We start from the raw sequence: 22,642 nt of genomic DNA, 5'->3' as shown, positions 1-22,642 counted from the left end.
TCCACGTAGGAGCCCAACGCTAACAGTGTCGCCTGGAACACCCAGTGCGAGGACATGTTGTGCTTTTCTGGAGGAGGATACCTAAATATCAAAGCCAGTAACTTCCCCGTACATCAGCAGAAGCTTCAGGGCTTTGTGGTGGGGTACAATGGCTCCAAAATCTTCTGTCTGCACGTCTACTCCATGTCTTCTGTTGATGTGCCACAGGTGAGACTGGTAATCTACGATGCCCTGGGGGGACGGGTAAATGTGTCTTCACTACATGCCACCAGGCCATGCTTTGCCCAAGTGGTGTCCGTGCAAGCAGCCATCATTAAAAGAACGGTCAGCAGTCTGTGTACATCAGAGGTATATGCCAGGAGGATTTCCTGATCGATATCCCCAACGGATGTTTTCAAGCCCTTCATGACCTTGGATTTCTAGATACATCCAAGGTTGTGTCCCTACATTTAATGCGGGCTCAGCGCCGTTATGTGCATCTAACAGCCTCGGGTGAATTCGCTGTTAGCAAGTTAAATGTCGCTGTCAATCTCTGACTTTGCCATTTAACACCCGCCGAGCGGAAGCGCGTCACAAGACCTGCCCCTGTAAATCAAAAAAATCACTGCACACCCTAAAGTGGTGCTCAAGAAGGGACCGTGCCCTGTCACATGTGAAAATAACCTTGGCACTCGAAAAAATTCTGCTTAAGAAAATTTATTACAGTCCATATTAATATACAGTGAACATACGTTAACGTTTCGGTCTACACGACCTTCTTCAGTTGACCGTATATTCGTATCAATGGTATAAGGGAAGATAAGCTGGAGGAGTCAACTAGGACAGCCTGCTAGGGAGCTTGTAGGGGACTCGTAGGGTGTGCAGTGATTTTTTTGATTTACTGTTAAGACCTGCCCCTGTGACATGATTGCAGGGTGCCGATGGGTTGGCATGATAATTGGGGGTCTTCAGAAGACCCCCGTGCCTGTCATTGTAAATCTCCTATGAACGGGGAGATAGGAGATCATGATTTATGCCACATATATCAGGGCTGAAGCACTGCTACGTGTAGCAGAGGCGATCGGATGATCACAGCTTCAAGTTTCCTAAGGAGACTATTGAAGCAAGTAAAAAAAAAAAAAAAAAGTTTAAATCATCCCCCTTTTGTCCTATTAAAAAAATTACACATATTTGATATTGCTGAGCTCAGAAATGTCCGATCTATCAAAATATAACGTAAATTAGTCCGATCGGTAAACGGCGTAACAAGAGAAAAAAATTGAAACTCAAGAATTCCGTTTTTTTTGGCCGCTGCAACATTGCAATAAAATGCAATAATGAGCGATCAAATCATTGTCTCTACCCCAAAATGGTATCAATAAAAATGTCAGCTCGGCACGCAAAATATAAGCCATAATCCGGCCACAGATCATGAAAAATGGAGACGCTACGGGTCTCAGAAAAATGGCACCATTGTTTTTTTTTTCTTACAAATTTTGGATTTTTTTTCACCATTTAAATAAAAAAGAACCTATACATGTTTGGTATCTGCAAACTCGTACTGACCTGGGGAATCATAATGGCAGGTCAGTTTTAGCATTTACTGAACATGGTAAAAAACAAACAAAAAGCAATTGTGGAATTGCACTTTTTTTTTTTGCCATATCACCGCTCTTGGAATTTTTTCCCCATTTTCCAGTACACTATGTGGTTGAATCAATGGTGTCATTCAAAAGTAAAAACTCATCCCGCAAAAAACAAGCCCTCACCATGGCCTTATTGACCGAAAAATAAAAAAAGTTATGGCTCTGGGAAGAACGGCAGAAAAAAACGAAAACACCAATCTTTTGGCCTTTGTCGGGTGGATGCGGGTTTATACTTGCACTTGACATATATGATGGGAGCTGTCATGGGGCGTGTGACAAACATAGGCTACTAGTGCCGGGTGATTGCATCCTAATAATTACATTTATTACAATACAACAATAGTCTCCGGCCTGGGATTCTTCTGCTGTTGCAAAGCTACAACCTCTTGGATATGCTGGAACTTGTAGTTTTTTTGCAACAGGTTGGAGACCATTGGACTATAGTAGTGAATGATATGATCTGTAATCCATTATTTGGCAGCATCCCCATCGGCTCACCTATTTTATGCCTTGATGATGCCATTTTGATTTTTTTTTTTTTTAATTGATGATTTTATGTTTAAAAAAAATAAAGTTTGGTTTACTTAGGAAGATGGATGCATTTACAGCAGATAAAGCAGTAGATTGGGGTCCATAGGACTAGCCTAATGTCAGGCAGTCAGGGGTCCAGACTATGGGGCCCCCTGACGCAGAGTCTCAGATAATCGTGCGCTGTGCGGGATTATTCGATGTCATCCTGACTTGTGTCTTTCCTTGCAGTCTACTCCAATGTATCAGTACCTGGAAAGAAAGCTGTTCTGGGAGGCCCATCAGATTGCCTGCCTGGGGGTCACCGATCTGGACTGGAGGGAGTTGGCCATGGAAGCTTTGGAAGGGCTGGATTTTGAGACCTCTAAGAAGGTGACAAGCTGCTTCCTGATGCTTTGTTGCTTTGTCTGACCTCATACGATCTGTTTGTTTGCTGTGTGTTCCTGTGACGAAGGTCCCGGCCACGTCCTGTAATTCACAGCCCCATCCTGTCTGGTGCTCGGATGTAAAACTGCTGACACCAAAATAAATGCTGGTAAAATCACTAAAGAGTGCGGCAGTAGAGACTGAAGGCCCCATACACATCAGTGCTGGCCGACCCTGCTAACATATTGGGAAGCAGATCGGATACCATGAATTACAACAATCCTTTTGTTTCTGCAGAGGAAAGGGGTCAGACAGAGGCGTATTATCCTCTCCCTTATTATATACTCACTGTGCACAGTGTATGAAGAGGCTATATACCCTTCTGACAACTGAACGCTCCTTATATGCACCATCACTACCAGATCCCAGAGGCCTCGCCTGACGACACTCACTTCTAACACCAAGTTCAGCTGTCAGTCATTCTGGTCTTATTAGTGCGATCCGTGTTCATTCCTTTCTAAGTCATTGCTCCAATCTTGATGTAGTTTGGATAATGACGTTTCTTTGATGCAGATCAGAGACGCTAATGTGCTGCAAATCTGTTATTAGTATCATCTGTGTCTTTAAGGCTGCGAGAGGCCACTTGTGTGTAGATGTCAATCATCTTGGTATTTCTATCTCGGTAAGTGATGGCACATTGCTGGTTTATTCCAGTACAATAATCTCTGGGGTCTGAATGCTGGGACTGTCATTGGTTTTGAAAATGAAGGGGCTTGGAGCATTGTTTTCCCTTCACAAGGATGTTCTCAGGCCCCTTCACTGCTGTTCAGCCTCATTCAAGTCAATGGGACCGACTACAGTTCTCTGTACAGCCAGGTAGTCTGGATGGTCACTACAGGGAAATGCCGTGTTGTGCCCCTTCACAATTCTCCGGTCAGACCCCCAGTTATCATTTAGGCCGGTGGTCTCGAGACTAAAAATCATACGTGGCACTGCTTTATTGCATCATAATATAGGTAAATTGGTAGCATTGCAACCCATAGGGCTAGTCGTAAAAAGTGGGATCTGGGTGTATTTTTTCCAGCTTGCTAGGGGTTGCATTACGCCCCCCATCCGCCTGCATCATTATGCGATATGACAGTGACAAATCGCAATCCCAGCGATAGTGGAAACTTTTACTCCATGTCAGTTGTAGACTTCTTTTCATAATCGTGTGTGTGTATATATGTATGTGTGTTTATTTTTATATATATATATATATATATATATATATATATATATATATATATATATATATATATATATATATATATATATATGTGTGTGTATGCGGCCGACCGGGCGCAAGGAGCAGAGCGGTGTTTACATTTGGCGCCAAAATCGCTGATTGCTCGAGGCCGGCAACCGCGACCAATCAGCAGAGCGGGGTTTAAATTTGGCGGCAATACTGCTGATTGGTTGCGGTTGCCGGCCATGACCAATCAGCAGAGCGGGGTTTAAATTTGGCGCCAATACTGCTGATTGGTCGCGGACGGCGACCGCGACTAATCAGCAGAGCGGTGTTTAAATTTGGCGCCAATACTTCTGATTGATGTCGGCCGGCAACCGCGACCAATCAGCAGAGCGGGGTTTAAATTTGGCGCCAATACTGCTGATTGATCTCGGCCGGCAACCGCGACCAATCAGCAGAGCGGGGTTTAAATTTGGCGCCAATAATGCTGATTAGTCGCGGCCGGCATCCGCGACCAATTAGCAGAGCGTTGTTTAAATTTGGCGCCAATCTCGCTGATTGGACGCGTCTAGCGTCCGCGACCAATCAGCAGAGCGTTGTTTAAATTTGGCGCCAAGCTCGCGGCTGGAAACCGCGACCAATCATCACAGTAGTGTTTAAATGTGGCGGCAAGATCGGGGATTGGTCGCGGCCGCTATTTAAATGTGGCGCCCAAATCGGTGATTGGTCGCGGCCGCTGCCCGCGACCAATCAGCAGAGCGGTGTTTAACTTTAGCGCCAAGATCACTGATTGGTCGCGTGCGGAGAGCGCGACCAATCAGCGAATCGTATTGGTGAGGAGCGGGGAGCGGAATCGTATTAGTGAGGACCGGGGAGCGCCGCTGCCTGTGCGGCTACTTCCGCTGCGAGAACCCGGGACATGAGCGACTGCTCGCAGCAGAAGTATCCCGACCCGCAGCGCCGCTCCCCGGTCCTCCCTTCACACCCTAGCCGCTGATGTCCCCACAGTATCCGCATGGTGTTACAAAGGTCCGGACATTTGTGTTAAAAATCACTGATTGGTCGCCGACGCTATTTAAATGTGGCGCCAAAATCGGTGATTGGTCGCGCCCAGCGTCGGCGACCAATCAGCGATTTTTAACACAAATGTCCGGACCTTTGTAACACCATGCGGATACTGTGGGGACATCAGCGGCTAGGGTGTGAAGGGAGGACCGGAGAGCGGCGCTGCGGGTCGGGATACTTCTGCTGCGAGCGCCCGCTCATGTCCCGGGTTCTCGGAGCGGAAGTATCCGCACAGGCAGCGCCGCTGACATCCATGCGGCTAGGGTGTGAAGGGAGGACCGGGGAGCGGCGCTGACATCCAATTGGTCGCGGCCGCTATTTAAATGTGCCGCACAAATCGGTGATTGGTCGCGGTCTTGGCCCGCGACCAATCAGTGATCTTGCCGCAAAAGTTAAACACTACTGTGCTGATTGGTCGCGGACGCTGCCGAACCAATGAGTGACGCGGGATTTCCTGGACAGACAGACAGACAGAAAGACAGACAGACGGGATAAGACAATTATATATATATAGATATATATATAATATGTATAGAGGTAGATAGATAGATAGATAGATAGATAGATAGATAGATAGATTCATATTCATGAGTAATTTGCATATTATTGATGGTCACCTAATTTTTTTTCCTGTTTTTTTCAGGCTTTTATTCGCATAAGAGATCTTCGCTACCTGGAACTGATCAACAGTATTGAGGTAAGTGCACCATATGGCGGTCATTCCCGGGGGTCAGTGCAACTTCTGTAAATCTTCCCTGCTTTCGATTGATTTTCTAAGGGATCGACCGACTCCTGTCACGAGTAATTTAGCCATTGATAAAATCGGCGTTTAAAGGAGTCGTCTGATTCCCCGAATACCTTGCTTACCTTCCCAAGGAACAGTAGGGTCATACGGATAAAATCTAACCTGTCAGATCCATTTTCATTGACAGAGCTAATGCAAACTCAGTTAGTTTACCTTTATATCCCGTGCTGCTGAATATAACTATATATAGCTGTGTTATCTGTCGTGCGGGGCTCAGGAGCTGGGCGAGCCGTAGATTATTCTGCACGTTTTTCCTTTTCCTTCCTTTTCTTCTTTGTTTTCAGCTTGATGACTTCATTCTTGTTATAAATGGACGTCTCCTCCGACCTGAATTTCTTATATTGAGCGATATCCGTGCTGTCACTGTATACAGACGCCACACGATGCTTATAGACTGGGAACATTTCTGTCAATATAATCAACATTTTATTTTTTTTTTTTTTTATGCCAGTCCTATAAAAGTTTGTGACTGGAAAATAAGACAGACATTTCCTTCCCTGAGCATTTTAAAGGGGTTTTCCAGGACTTTCCTTATACAGTCTGCAGAGATTCAGAGGAAGATTTTTACCTTTCAGGAATGATCGCTGTTACTATAGATCCCGACATTGTCGGTGAAACACTTCTGGTGCATATACGGCCATGCTGGCTGAGGTCTGGAGAATCCCGCCTGTAGATCTTGCAATAAAGACCCCGGCTGTGTGTCGTAATTTAATACACCGCAGGTCCGACGTTGTAAGAGAGGAGCTAATAACTGCTGCAGACAAGCCTAAAGTGTATTTAGGACGTTACTAGATTTATAGGCTGGACGCTCTGCTCTTATATTAAATCCAGTCTGGTCGCTGTCAGCGCAGAGCTCACATGGCAGCTGGATCACAATGCTCCTTTCACTGCAGCCCCCCACCTGGGACCGCGTATGACACACATATGGAAAGAGGTTCAGTCCACGAACGTGTCCTCGGAGCCACCTAGGATGGATTAGACTCAGGGGTTAATGGTTAACCCCTTGAAATCCCATGGGATGTCACATAGCAGCAGATTCCAGATTGGGGGGCTCAGAGGGGTCTACTGGGGATCTTATAGTAAATATTCAGTATCTTTTATATCCAGCGATAAAATATGCAGCCTTCTAAGATATCCGCTTGTTGTCAGTGAATGGGGAAAAGCTGTACTGATAGATGTCAGCGTTGTATCCAGTCTGATGACATTGCGTGGGCAGATGCTCGCCAGGACACGTATGTGATCGGCAGGTGTTGTGCACACGTCCTTGTCATTTCGGCATCGAGAGATAAGCGGCCATGATGACATTATATCCCAGGACGCGGGCATCGTCAATGGGTATCAAGCGTAATTAATAGGCACGATGCCCGCTGATCGTGCCAGCATCCAGACATGCATCTGTCGATACAACGTCATCTGCACCACTGAACTCTCCACGCAGAAATGATCGATTCCCTTTAATTGACGAAGACCGTGCTCTGCTGCCATAACGATCATATAATCAAAGAGAGTCGTCCGTTGCTAAAATCTTCCATATTAACACTTATTCCCTACACTCTTTTTATTTACGTGTTTTCAAGGAACGGAAAAAACGAGGAGATTCCAACAACGACTTATTCTTAGCAGACGTCTACGCCTACCAGGGCAAGTTCCACGAGGCCGGCAAACTGTACAAGAGGGGCGGACAGGAGGGCCGAGCGCTCAGTATGTTCACAGACCTGCGCATGTTTGACTACGCCAAGGTAACCTATTCGGATAAGACGACTCGTTCATATACTCTTTTTTTTTTTTTTTTTTTAGAACGCAACATAATTAAAAGGATATTGCCATTTTATAAAGACGTGGCGTATCACTGACATACACCATCACTTTATAACCGGCAGGGATCCGACCAGCCACCCGCATTGAAGTGAATGGGGTCGGCTGCAATTCTCAGCACAGTCTGGGGGCCAAAAAAAATGAGATGCATTGCTTTACCAGTGCTGCTTCCCTTTAGGGGGGTCAAACAAGTTGGACCTCCAATGATCATAAAGTAATGGCAGTGATATAGCAATATACAAACCTTAACTGCCAGCACAAGGGGGCTCTCTGTATGAAGCTCCTATTGAAGTCAGCAGGAGCCACAGACAGTTGCATCCTTCCTTACCTTTTCTTCTTGGCTCAAGATACCCCAAGATGACGAGAAAAATAAAATGTACCTAATGCATTTTTTTCTTTCAGAGCTGGCCGTCTCTTCCCAATCTTCTTGGTCTATTTTCTTTTATGCATTCTAATCTTTGTCCAATGTTTGGGGGAGAATCGGGCTGTGTAAGGAGTTAGAGCAATGACCCCGTATGCACTTCAGGGGGTCCATGAGTGGGCAGCTGTCGTAACCGGCCATCATCGGCACATGTCCTTGTTCCTGCTCATTTATGGAGGGGGTTACTTAATGCCGCGGTGTCGGTAACACTCAGCACCTCTGCGGTCAGGACCTCCGGTTAGAGAAGCAGCATCATTATTTGGCACATTTCCCATTGGGGTCTCAGACATTGAAGCTCGTATGAGGTGTGCGAAAATGTGCACGACCTCCACTGACAGGTTCTGCAGATTCCATCAGGGACACGTTACAAATGAATGGAGGAACGTGGGGAAGATTTCTTGCTACAACCCGCCTCACTGGACTTTGTGTCAGCGTACGGCTTATTACAGAGCAGCAGCTCCTGGAAAAATATAGATCACAGCTGTGCTTTCCCCATGTCGTAGGCAGGTGGGCCGCTAACCCCTCTCTATATCATGCACTGACACAATGTCTCTCCTTCAGGATTTCTTGGGATCTGGAGACCCAAAAGAGACTAAGACTCTGATCACCAAGCAAGCGGACTGGGCCCGCAATATCCGGGAGCCGAAAGCAGCAGCCGAGATGTATCTGTCAGCCGGAGAGCACATGAAGGCCATCGAGCTGAGCGGGGACCACGGCTGGGTGGAGATGTAAGAGCAATAGTAGCCAGCAGAATTCTGATTACAGCACTGGGTCAGTACAGGATCAGTGACTGCACCAGCAGAATAGTGAGTGCAGCTCTGCAGTATAATACAGGATGTAACTCAGGATCAGTAATGTAATGTATGTACACAGTGACTGCACCAGCAGAATAGTGAGCGCAGCTCTGGAGTATAATACAGGATGTAACTCAGGATCAGTAATGTAATGTATGTACACAGTGACTGCACCAGCAGAATAGTGAGTGCAGCTCTGGAGTATAATACAGGATGTAACTCAGGATCAGTAATGTAATGTATGTACACAGTGACTGCACCAGCAGAATAGTGAGTGCAGCTCTGGAGTATAATACAGGATGTAACTCAGGATCAGTAATGTAATGTATGTACACAGTGACTGCACCAGCAGAATAGTGAGTGCAGCTCTGGAGTATAATACAGGAGGTAACTCCGGATCAGTACAGGATCAGTAATGTAATGTATGTACACAGTGACTGCACCAGCAGAATAGTGAGTGCAGCTCTGGAGTATAATACAGGATGTAACTCCAGATCAGTACAGGATCAGTAATGTAATGTATGTACACAGTGACTGCACCAGCAGAATAGTGAGTGCAGCTCTGGAGTATAATACAGGATGTAACTCAGGATCAGTACAGGATCAGTAATGTAATGTATGTACACGGTGACTGCACCAGCAGAATAGTGAGTGCAGCTCTGGAGTATAATACACGATGTAACTCAGGATCAGTAATGTAATGTATGTACACAGTGACTGCACCAGCAGAATAGTGAGTGCAGCTCTGGAGTATAATACAGGATGTAACTCAGGATCAGTAATGTAATGTATGTACAGTGACTGCACCAGCAGAATAGTGAGTGCAGCTCTGCAGTATAATACAGAATGTAACTCAGGATCAGTAATGTAATGTATGTACACAGTGACTGCACCAGCAGAATAGTGAGTGCAGCTCTGGAGTATAATACAGAATGTAACTCAGGATCAGTAATGTAATGTATGTACACAGTGACTGCACCAGCAGAATAGTGAGTGCAGCTCTGGAGTATAATACAGGATGTAACTCAGGATCAGTAATGTAATGTATGTACACAGTGACTGCACCAGCAGAATAGTGAGTTCAGCTCTGGAGTATAATACAAGATGTAACTCAGTATCAGTACAGGATCAGTAATGTAATGTATGTACACGGTGACTGCACCAGCAGAATAGTGAGTGCAGCTCTGGAGTATAATACAGGATGTAACTCAGGATCAGTAATGTAATGTATGTACACAGTGACTGCACCAGCAGAATAGTGAGTTCAGCTCTGGAGTATAATACAAGATGTAACTCAGTATCAGTACAGGATCAGTAATGTAATGTATGTACACAATGACTGCATCAGCAGAATAGTGACTGCAGCTCTGGAGTATAATACAGGATGTAACTCAGGATCAGTAATGTAATGTATGTACACAGTGACTGCACCAGCAGAATAGTGAGTGCAGCTCTGGAGTATAATACAGGATGTAACTCAGGATCAGTAATGTAATGTATGTACACAGTGACTGCACCAGCAGAATAGTGAGTGTAGCTCTGGAGTATAATACAGGATGTAACTCAGGATCAGTAATGTAATGTATGTACACAGTGACTGCCCCAGCAGAATAGTGAGTGCAGCTCTGGAGTATAATACAGGATGTAACTCAGGATCAGTAATGTAATGTATGTACACAGTGACTGCACCAGCAGAATAGTGAGTGCAGCTCTGGAGTATAATACAGGATGTAACTCAGGATCAGTAATGTAATGTATGTACACAGTGACTGCCCCAGCAGAATAGTGAGTGCAGCTCTGGAGTATAATACAGGATGTAACTCAGGATCAGTAATGTAATGTATGTACACAGTGACTGCACCAGCAGAATAGTGAGTGCAGCTCTGGAGTATAACGCAGGATGTAACTCAGGATCAGTAATGTAATGTATGTACACAGTGACTGCACCAGCAGAATAGTGAGTGCAGCTCTGGAGTATAACGCAGGATGTAACTCAGGATCAGTAATGTAATGTATGTACACAGTGACTGCACCAGCAGAATAGTGAGTGCAGCTCTGGAGTATAATACAGGATGTAACTCAGGATCAGTAATGAAATGTATGTACACAGTGACTGCACCAGCAGAATAGTGAGTGCAGCTCTGGAGTATAACGCAGGATGTAACTCAGGATCAGTAATGTAATGTATGTACACAGTGACTGCACCAGCAGAATAGTGAGTGCAGCTCTGGAGTATAACGCAGGATGTGTGACATCTAGTGGCAGGACACTCCTCAGCCCTATGCTGGTCCTGAATGTTATTATATTTATGTTTCTGGTGGGATACTGGTAGGTTTAGACCTCCAGGAGCTGCGCTCAGTCCTCAGTGATGAGGTGTTAGGAGGGTCACCTGGTTACTGGGCACATGGGCAGAACAGTAAATTTCCTATGACTGAGAATGGCTTTCCGCTTGCTTTAATTTCCGGCTTTCCACCTTCCTGGTGCGCTGCGTCCTCTGAGAGACTCCGTGTAGAGAATATCAGGCCTCCCCCCATCGTCCAGCTGCTCCGACGTTCCTCGGTTATCTTTAGCCTTTTGTTTTACTTTTATACCTGAAAAACAAGTGGAAATAAAATCCAAAGCAGGAAGAGGGTTATTTGCAGCCGTTCAGCCTAATAACCAAGACGCGGTTTCCTGCCCGGCCTCGTCCCTTCGCTCATCTTTTCCACTTCCAGGAGGAAATGTTTCCTTATGTCACAGGTTCAGATCACGTCTATTGTTTGTGCTGCCGCGGATATAAAGACTTTATCAAACACCTGAAGGTATAAAGCTGAAAACTTGGATGATGTTTAAAGGACTTTTCCCCCTCATCCTCCGAAGTTATAATAAAAAAAAAGTTTTAAAAAAATCTGAAAAAAAAATCTAAAAGTTCACATTTTTAAGAAATAAAAAATAACACACATATTTGGTATCTCTGCGGTCTTAAAAGTCCGATCTATGAAAATATAAAATACATTAATCCGATCAGTAAATGGCATAACGAGAAAAGATAATCAAAATGTTAGAATTGAAGTTTTTCATCTGCAACAGCACAAAAAAAATTAGTAACAGGCGATCAAAATATCGTATCTACACCAAGTGATATTAATAAAAGCATCGACTCGAGGCACAAAAAATAAACCCTCACACAGCTTCATATCCCGAAAAATGAAAACGTTACCGCTCTCGGAAAATGGCGACATAAGTGAATTTTTTTTTTTTACAAATTTTAGATTTTTTTTCACCACTTAAATAAAATAAAAACAATACATGTTTGGTATCTGCATACTCGTACTGACCTGGGGAATCCTATTGCCAAGGTCATTATTACCGTAAAATGAATGCTAAATTAAAAAAAAAAAAAAAGATTGCGGAATTGTGCTATTTTCGCTGTTTCACCGCACTTGGAATTTTTTTTCTCGCTTTCCAGTACATTATATGATAAAATGGATGGTGTCCTTCAAAAGTACAACTCGTCCCGCAAAAAAACAAGCCCTCACACGGCTATGTTGATGGAAAAATAAAAAAAATTAGGGCTCTTGGAAGAAAGGAAGGAAAAAATGAAAGCTCAAAAAACGGAAAATCGCACAGTTGGGAAAGGGTTAAGTAATACATGGAGCCCATTGGAAGCCGTCAGCTTTATGGGTGGTCTCTGTGTCTCCGGACATGAGATGTGTGAAGGGAAAGTGCCACTTGGTATCTCATCACTGCTTTGTTTTGTGACCCGGAGCATACAGTGACATTGCCCCGCAGCTGTGCTGCATACGCTGAATGCATATACTCCCCTTCTAAGTTAATCGCACTTTCTCCTGCAGTTTGGAGTTTTCCCTCCTCCGCTCTTAAAAACTTCCCAGGAGATTTATAGGAGAATTTGCAGGACTGTAAAATTTAATAGGAACGAAAGAAGGAACATTTCCTGGTATTAGAACAGCAGCGAAGGGAGAGGAGTCCGAAACCGGGGCCCTCAGGATCGCCCCGAGCAGAGACGCTCTGTCTGCACGCTGTCCATAGCTTCACGTGTACATGTAGTTATGTAGCGGTACGTGGTGTACATGTAGTTATGTAGCGGTACGTGGTGTACATGTAGTTATGTAGCGGTACGTAGCATACGTGTACATGTAGTTATGTAGCGGTACGTGGTGTACATGTAGTTATGTAGCGGTACGTAGCATACGTGTACATGTAGTTATGTAGCGGTACGTGGTGTACATGTAGTTATGTAGCGGTACGTGGTGTACATGTAGTTATGTAGCGGTACGTAGCATACGTGTACATGTAGTTATGTAGTGGTACGTGGTGTACATGTAGTTATGTAGCGGTACGTAGCATACGTGTACATGTAGTTATGTAGCGGTACGTGGTGTACATGTAGTTATGTAGTGGTACGTAGCGTACGTGTACATGTAGTTATGTAGCGGTATGTGGTGTACATGTAGTTATGTATTGGTACGTAGCATACATATACATGTAGTTATGTAGCGGTACGTAGTGTACATGTAGTTATGTATTGGTATGTAGCGTACGTGTACATGTAGTTATGTAGTGGTACGTGGTGTACATGTAGTTATGTATTGGTATGTAGCGTACGTGTACATGTAGTTATGTAGCGGTACGTGGTGTACATGTAGTTATGTAGTGGTATGTAGCGTACGTGTACATGTAGTTATGTAGTGGTACGTGGTGTACATGTAGTTATGTATTGGTATGTAGCGTACGTGTACATGTAGTTATGTAGCGGTACGTGGTGTACATGTAGTTATGTATTGGTATGTAGCGTACGTGTACATGTAGTTATGTAGCGGTATGTAGCGTACGTGTACATGTAGTTATGTAGCGTTACGTAGTGTACATGTAGTTATGTATTGGTATGTAGCGTACGTGTACATGTAGTTATGTAGCGGTACGTAGTGTACATGTATTTATGTAGCGGTATGTAGCGTACGTGTACATGTAGTTATGTAGCGGTACGTAGTGTACATGTAGTTATGTAGCGGTATGTAGCGTACGTGTACATGTAGTTATGTAGCGGTACGTGGTGTACATGTAGTTATGTATTGGTATGTAGCGTACGTGTACATGTAGTTATGTAGCGGTACGTAGTGTACATGTATTTATGTAGCGGTATGTAGCGTACATGTACATGTAGTTATGTAGCGGTATGTGGTGTACATGTAGTTATGTAGCGGTATGTGGTGTACATGTAGTTATGTATTGGTATGTAGCGTATGTGTACATGTAGTTATGTAGCGGTATGTAGCGTACGTGTACATGTAGTTATGTAGCGTTACGTAGTGTACATGTAGTTATGTATTGGTATGTAGCGTACGTGTACATGTAGTTATGTAGCGGTACGTAGTGTACATGTATTTATGTAGCGGTACGTAGCGCACGTGTACATGTAGTTATGTAGCGGTATGTAGCGTACGTGTACATGTAGTTATGTAGCGGTATGTGGTGTACATGTAGTTATGTAGCGGTATGTGGTGTACATGTAGTTATGTATTGGTATGTAGCGTACGTGTACATGTAGTTATGTAGCGGTATGTGGTGTACATGTAGTTATGTATTGGTACGTAGCGTACGTGTACATGTAGTTATGTAGTGGTACGCGGTGTACATGTAGTTATGTAGCGGTACGTGGTGTACATGTAGTTATGTAGCGGTACATAGCGTACGTGTACATGTAGTTATGTAGCGGTACGTGGTGTACATGTAGTTATGTATTGGTACGTAGCATACGTGTACATGTAGTTATGTAGCGGTACGTGGTGTACATGTAGTTATGTAGCGTTACGGAGTGTACATGTAGTTATGTATTGGTATGTAGCGTACGTGTACATGTAGTTATGTAGCGGTACGTGGTGTACATGTATTTATGTAGCGGTATGTAGCGCACGTGTACATGTAGTTATGTAGCGGTATGTAGCGCACGTGTACATGTAGTTATGTAGCGGTACGTGGTGTACATGTAGTTATGTAGCGGTATGTAGCGTACGTGTACATGTAGTTAGGTAGCGTACGTGTACATGTAGTTATGTAGCGGTATGTGGTGTACATGTAGTTATGTAGCGGTATGTAGCGTACGTGTACATGTAGTTATGTAGTGGTACGTGGTGTACATGTAGTTATGTAGCGGTACGTGGTGTACATGTAGTTATGTAGCGGTATGTAGCGTATGTGTACATGTAGTTATGTAGCGGTACGTGGTGTACATGTAGTTATGTAGCGGTACGTAGTGTACATGTAGTTATGTAGCGGTATGTAGCGTACGTGTACATGTAGTTATGTAGCGGTACGTGGTGTACATGTAGTTATGTAGTGGTACGTAGTGTACATGTAGTTATGTAGCGGTATGTAGCGTACGTGTACATGTAGTTATGTAGCGGTACGTAGCGTACGTGTACATGTAGTTATGTAGCGGTACGTAGTGTACATGTAGTTATGTAGCGGTATGTAGCGTACGTGTACATGTAGTTATGTAGCGGTACGTAGCGTACGTGTACATGTAGTTATGTAGCGGTACGTGGTGTACATGTAGTTATGTAGCGGTACGTAGTGTACATGTAGTTATGTAGCGGTATGTAGCGTACGTGTACATGTAGTTATGTAGCGGTACGTGGTGTACATGTAGTTATGTAGCGGTATGTAGCGTACGTGTACATGTAGTTATGTAGCGGTACGTGGTGTACATGTAGTTATGTAGCGGTATGTGGTGTACATGTAGTTATGTAGCGTACGTGTACATGTAGTTATGTAGCGGTACGTAGTGTACATGTAGTTATGTAGCGGTACGTGGTGTACGTGTACATGTAGTTATGTAGCGGTACGTAGTGTACATGTAGTTATGTAGCGGTATGTAGCGTACGTGTACATGTAGTTATGTAGCGGTACGTGGTGTACATGTAGTTATGTAGCGGTACGTAGTGTACATGTAGTTATGTAGCGGTATGTAGCGTACGTGTACATGTAGTTATGTAGCGGTACGTGGTGTACATGTAGTTATGTAGTGGTATGTAGCGTACGTGTACATGTAGTTATGTAGCGGTACGTGGTGTACATGTAGTTATGTAGCGGTACGTAGCGTACGTGTACATGTAGTTATGTAGCGGTACGTGGTGTACATGTAGTTATGTAGCGGTATGTAGCGTACGTGTGCATGTAGTTATGTAGCGGTACGTAGTGTACATGTAGTTATGTAGTGGTATGTAGCGTACGTGTACATGTAGTTATGTAGCGGTACGTGGTGTACATGTAGTTATGTAGCGGTACGTAGCGTACGTGTACATGTAGTTATGTAGCGGTACGTGGTGTACATGTAGTTATGTAGCGGTACGTAGTGTACATGTAGTTATGTAGCGGTATGTAGCGTACGTGTACATGTAGTTAGGTAGCGGTACGTGGTGTACATGTTGTTATGTAGCGGTACGTGGTGTACATGTAGTTATGTAGCGGTACGTGGTGTACATGTAGTTATGTAGTGGTATGTAGCATACGTGTACATGTAGTTATGTAGTGGTACGTGGTGTACATGTAGTTATGTAGCGGTACGTGGTGTACATGTAGTTATGTAGCGGTACGTGGTGTACATGTAGTTATGTAGTGGTATGTAGCGTACGTGTACATGTAGTTATGTAGCGGTATGTAGCGTACGTGTACATGTAGTTATGTAGTGGTACGTGGTGTACATGTAGTTATGTAGCGGTACGTGGTGTACATGTAGTTATGTAGCGGTACGTGGTGTACATGTAGTTATGTAGTGGTATGTAGCATACGTGTACATGTAGTTATGTAGCGGTACGTAGCGTACGTGTACATGTAGTTATGTAGTGGTACGTGGTGTACATGTAGTTATGTAGTGGTACGTGGTGTACATGTAGTTATGTAGTGGTATGTAGCATACGTGTACATGTAGTTATGTAGCGGTACGTAGCGTACGTGTACATGTAGTTATGTAGTGGTACGTGGTGTACATGTAGTTATGTAGCGGTACGTGGTGTACATGTAGTTATGTAGTGGTATGTAGCATACGTGTACATGTAGTTATGTAGCGGTACGTAGCGTACGTGTACATGTAGTTATGTAGCGGTACGTGGTGTACATTTAGTTATGTATTGGTATGTAGCGTACGTGTACATGTAGTTATGTAGCGGTACGTGGTGTACATGTAGTTATGTAGCGGTACTTGGTGTACATGTAGTTATGTAGCGGTATGTAGCGTACGTGTACATGTAGTTATGTAGCGGTACGTGGTGTACATGTAGTTATGTAGCGGTACGTGGTGTACATGTAGTTATGTAGCGGTACGTGGTGTACATGTAGTTATGTAGCGGTACGTAGCGGTACGTGGTGTAACTGTAGTTATGTATTGGTATGTAGCGTACGTGTACATGTAGTTATGTAGCGGTACGTGGTGTACATGTAGTTATGTAGCGGTACGTGGTGTACATGTAGTTATGTATTGGTATGTAGCATACGTGTACATGTAGTTATGTAGCGGTACGTGGTGTACATGTAGTTATGTAGCGGTACGTGGTGTAAATGTAGTTATGTATTGGTATGTAGCGTACGTGTACATGTAGTTATGTAGCGGTACGTGGTGTACATGTAGTTATGTAGCGGTACGTGGTGTACATGTAGTTATGTAGCGGTACGTAGCATACATGTACATGTAGTTATGTAGCGGTACGTGGTGTACATGTAGTTATGTATTGGTATGTAGCATACGTGTACATGTAGTTATGTAGCGGTACGTGGTGTACATGTAGTTATGTAGTGGTACGTAGCGTACGTGTACATGTAGTTATGTAGCGGTATGTGGTGTACATGTAGTTATGTATTGGTACGTAGCATACGTATACATGTAGTTATGTAGTGGTACGTGGTGTACATGTAGTTATGTATTGGTATGTAGCGTACGTGTACATGTAGTTATGTAGCGGTACGTGGTGTACATGTAGTTATGTAGTGGTATGTAGCGTACGTGTACATGTAGTTATGTAGCGGTATGTGGTGTACATGTAGTTATGTATTGGTACGTAGCATACGTGTACATGTAGTTATGTAGTGGTACGTGGTGTACATGTAGTTATGTATTGGTATGTAGCGTACGTGTACATGTAGTTATGTAGCGGTACGTAGTGTACATGTAGTTATGTAGCGGTATGTAGCGTACGTGTACATGTAGTTATGTAGCGGTACGTGGTGTACATGTAGTTATGTATTGGTATGTAGCGTACGTGTACATGTAGTTATGTAGCGGTATGTAGCGTACGTGTACATGTAGTTATGTAGCGTTACGTAGTGTACATGTATTTATGTAGCGGTACGTAGTGTACATGTATTTATGTAGCGGTATGTAGCGTACGTGTACATGTAGTTATGTAGCGGTACGTAGTGTACATGTAGTTATGTAGCGGTATGTAGCGTACGTGTACATGTAGTTATGTAGCGGTATGTAGCGTACGTGTACATGTAGTTATGTAGCGTTACGTAGTGTACATGTAGTTATGTATTGGTATGTAGCGTACGTGTACATGTAGTTATGTAGCGGTACGTAGTGTACATGTATTTATGTAGCGGTACGTAGCGCACGTGTACATGTAGTTATGTAGCGGTATGTAGCGTACGTGTACATGTAGTTATGTAGCGGTATGTGGTGTACATGTAGTTATGTAGCGGTATGTGGTGTACATGTAGTTATGTATTGGTATGTAGCGTACGTGTACATGTAGTTATGTAGCGGTATGTGGTGTACATGTAGTTATGTATTGGTACGCGGTGTACATGTAGTTATGTAGTGGTACGCGGTGTACATGTAGTTATGTAGCGGTACGTGGTGTACATGTAGTTATGTAGCGGTACATAGCGTACGTGTACATGTAGTTATGTAGCGGTACGTGGTGTACATGTAGTTATGTATTGGTACGTAGCATACGTGTACATGTAGTTATGTAGCGGTACGTGGTGTACATGTAGTTATGTAGCGTTACGTAGTGTACATGTAGTTATGTAGCGGTATGTAGCGTACGTGTACATGTAGTTATGTAGCGGTACGTGGTGTACATGTATTTATGTAGCGGTATGTAGCGCACGTGTACATGTAGTTATGTAGCGGTACGTGGTGTACATGTAGTTATGTAGCGGTATGTAGCGTACGTGTACATGTAGTTAGGTAGCGTACGTGTACATGTAGTTATGTAGCGGTATGTGGTGTACATGTAGTTATGTAGCGGTATGTAGCGTACGTGTACATGTAGTTATGTAGTGGTACGTGGTGTACATGTAGTTATGTAGCGGTACGTGGTGTACATGTAGTTATGTAGCGGTATGTAGCGTATGTGTACATGTAGTTATGTAGCGGTACGTGGTGTACATGTAGTTATGTAGCGGTACGTAGTGTACATGTAGTTATGTAGCGGTATGTAGCGTACGTGTACATGTAGTTATGTAGCGGTACGTGGTGTACATGTAGTTATGTAGTGGTACGTAGTGTACATGTAGTTATGTAGCGGTACGTAGCGTACGTGTACATGTAGTTATGTAGCGGTACGTGGTGTACATGTAGTTATGTAGCGGTACGTAGTGTACATGTAGTTATGTAGCGGTATGTAGCGTACGTGTACATGTAGTTATGTAGCGGTACGTGGTGTACATGTAGTTATGTATTGTTATGTAGCATACGTGTACATGTAGTTATGTAGCGGTATGTGGTGTACATGTAGTTATGTAGCGTACGTGTACATGTAGTTATGTAGCGGTACGTAGTGTACATGTAGTTATGTAGCGGTACGTGGTGTACGTGTACATGTAGTTATGTAGCGGTACGTAGTGTACATGTAGTTATGTAGCGGTATGTAGCGTACGTGTACATGTAGTTATGTAGCGGTACGTGGTGTACATGTAGTTATGTAGCGGTACGTAGTGTACATGTAGTTATGTAGCGGTATGTAGCGTACGTGTACATGTAGTTATGTAGCGGTACGTGGTGTACATGTAGTTATGTAGCGGTACGTAGCGTACGTGTACATGTAGTTATGTAGCGGTACGTGGTGTACATGTAGTTATGTAGCGGTATGTAGCGTACGTGTGCATGTAGTTATGTAGCGGTACGTAGTGTACATGTAGTTATGTAGTGGTATGTAGCGTACGTGTACATGTAGTTATGTAGCGGTACGTGGTGTACATGTAGTTATGTAGCGGTACGTAGCGTACGTGTACATGTAGTTATGTAGCGGTACGTGGTGTACATGTAGTTATGTAGCGGTACGTAGTGTACATGTAGTTATGTAGCGGTATGTAGCGTACGTGTACATGTAGTTAGGTAGCGGTACGTGGTGTACATGTAGTTATGTAGCGGTACGTGGTGTACATGTAGTTATGTAGCGGTACGTGGTGTACATGTAGTTATGTAGTGGTATGTAGCATACGTGTACATGTAGTTATGTAGTGGTACGTGGTGTACATGTAGTTATGTAGCGGTACGTGGTGTACATGTAGTTATGTAGCGGTACGTGGTGTACATGTAGTTATGTAGTGGTATGTAGCGTACGTGTACATGTAGTTATGTAGCGGTATGTAGCGTACGTGTACATGTAGTTATGTAGTGGTACGTGGTGTACATGTAGTTATGTAGCGGTACGTGGTGTACATGTAGTTATGTAGCGGTACGTGGTGTACATGTAGTTATGTAGTGTTATGTAGCATACGTGTACATGTAGTTATGTAGCGGTACGTAGCGTACGTGTACATGTAGTTATGTAGTGGTACGTGGTGTACATGTAGTTATGTAGTGGTACGTGGTGTACATGTAGTTATGTAGTGGTATGTAGCATACGTGTACATGTAGTTATGTAGCGGTACGTAGCGTACGTGTACATGTAGTTATGTAGTGGTACGTGGTGTACATGTAGTTATGTAGCGGTACGTGGTGTACATGTAGTTATGTAGTGGTATGTAGCATACGTGTACATGTAGTTATGTAGCGGTACGTAGCGTACGTGTACATGTAGTTATGTAGCGGTACGTGGTGTACATTTAGTTATGTATTGGTATGTAGCGTACGTGTACATGTAGTTATGTAGCGGTACGTGGTGTACATGTAGTTATGTAGCGGTACTTGGTGTACATGTAGTTATGTAGCGGTATGTAGCGTACGTGTACATGTAGTTATGTAGCGGTACGTGGTGTACATGTAGTTATGTAGCGGTACGTGGTGTACATGTAGTTATGTAGCGGTACGTAGCGGTACGTGGTGTACATGTAGTTATGTAGCGGTATGTAGCGTACGTGTACATGTAGTTATGTAGCGGTATGTGGTGTACATGTAGTTATGTAGCGGTATGTGGTGTACATGTAGTTATGTATTGGTATGTAGCGTACGTGTACATGTAGTTATGTAGCGGTATGTGGTGTACATGTAGTTATGTATTGGTACGTAGCGTACGTGTACATGTAGTTATGTAGTGGTACGCGGTGTACATGTAGTTATGTAGCGGTACGTGGTGTACATGTAGTTATGTAGCGGTACATAGCGTACGTGTACATGTAGTTATGTAGCGGTACGTGGTGTACATGTAGTTATGTATTGGTACGTAGCATACGTGTACATGTAGTTATGTAGCGGTACGTGGTGTACATGTAGTTATGTAGCGTTACGTAGTGTACATGTAGTTATGTATTGGTATGTAGCGTACGTGTACATGTAGTTATGTAGCGGTATGTAGCGTACGTGTACATGTAGTTATGTAGCGGTACGTGGTGTACATGTATTTATGTAGCGGTATGTAGCGCACGTGTACATGTAGTTATGTAGCGGTACGTGGTGTACATGTAGTTATGTAGCGGTATGTAGCGCACGTGTACATGTAGTTATGTAGCGGTATGTAGCGTACGTGTACATGTAGTTATGTAGCGGTACGTGGTGTACATGTATTTATGTAGCGGTATGTAGCGCACGTGTACATGTAGTTATGTAGCGGTACGTGGTGTACATGTAGTTATGTAGCGGTATGTAGCGTACGTGTACATGTAGTTAGGTAGCGTACGTGTACATGTAGTTATGTAGCGGTATGTGGTGTACATGTAGTTATGTAGCGGTATGTAGCGTACGTGTACATGTAGTTATGTAGTGGTACGTGGTGTACATGTAGTTATGTAGCGGTACGTGGTGTACATGTAGTTATGTAGCGGTATGTAGCGTATGTGTACATGTAGTTATGTAGCGGTACGTGGTGTACATGTAGTTATGTAGCGGTACGTAGTGTACATGTAGTTATGTAGCGGTATGTAGCGTACGTGTACATGTAGTTATGTAGCGGTACGTGGTGTACATGTAGTTATGTAGTGGTACGTAGTGTACATGTAGTTATGTAGCGGTATGTAGCGTACGTGTACATGTAGTTATGTAGCGGTACGTAGCGTACGTGTACATGTAGTTATGTAGCGGTACGTAGTGTACATGTAGTTATGTAGCGGTATGTAGCGTACGTGTACATGTAGTTATGTAGCGGTACGTAGCGTACGTGTACATGTAGTTATGTAGCGGTACGTGGTGTACATGTAGTTATGTAGCGGTACGTGGTGTACATGTAGTTATGTAGCGGTATGTAGCGTACGTGTACATGTAGTTATGTAGCGGTACGTGGTGTACATGTAGTTATGTAGCGGTATGTAGCGTACGTGTACATGTAGTTATGTAGCGGTACGTGGTGTACATGTAGTTATGTATTGTTATGTAGCATACGTGTACATGTAGTTATGTAGCGGTATGTGGTGTACATGTAGTTATGTAGCGTACGTGTACATGTAGTTATGTAGCGGTACGTAGTGTACATGTAGTTATGTAGCGGTACGTGGTGTACGTGTACATGTAGTTATGTAGCGGTACGTAGTGTACATGTAGTTATGTAGCGGTATGTAGCGTACGTGTACATGTAGTTATGTAGCGGTACGTGGTGTACATGTAGTTATGTAGCG

General features: G+C 43.6%; 1 protein-coding gene across 1 annotated transcript in view; it reads left to right on the top strand.

Annotated features, from left to right (window-relative positions):
• IFT122 (intraflagellar transport 122) overlaps positions 1–22,642 on the top strand; it is a 101,934-nt gene that overhangs the window by 25,532 nt on the left and 53,760 nt on the right. The window contains exons 14-18 of the mRNA XM_073645004.1: positions 10–207; positions 2,385–2,525; positions 5,459–5,512; positions 7,198–7,359; positions 8,418–8,584. Coding sequence (XP_073501105.1) covers positions 10–207; positions 2,385–2,525; positions 5,459–5,512; positions 7,198–7,359; positions 8,418–8,584 — 722 coding nt within the window. The remainder of the gene's footprint in view (positions 1–9; positions 208–2,384; positions 2,526–5,458; positions 5,513–7,197; positions 7,360–8,417; positions 8,585–22,642) is intronic.

Source organism: Phyllobates terribilis, unplaced genomic scaffold (genome assembly GCF_046119375.1).
Source record: "Phyllobates terribilis strain yellow unplaced genomic scaffold, ASM4611937v1 Scaffold_8__6_contigs__length_399053987, whole genome shotgun sequence".
Classification (NCBI taxonomy): domain Eukaryota; kingdom Metazoa; phylum Chordata; class Amphibia; order Anura; family Dendrobatidae; genus Phyllobates; species Phyllobates terribilis.
Note: the sequence above shows the minus strand (reverse complement) of the source record. Positions and strands in the feature narration are given on the sequence as shown.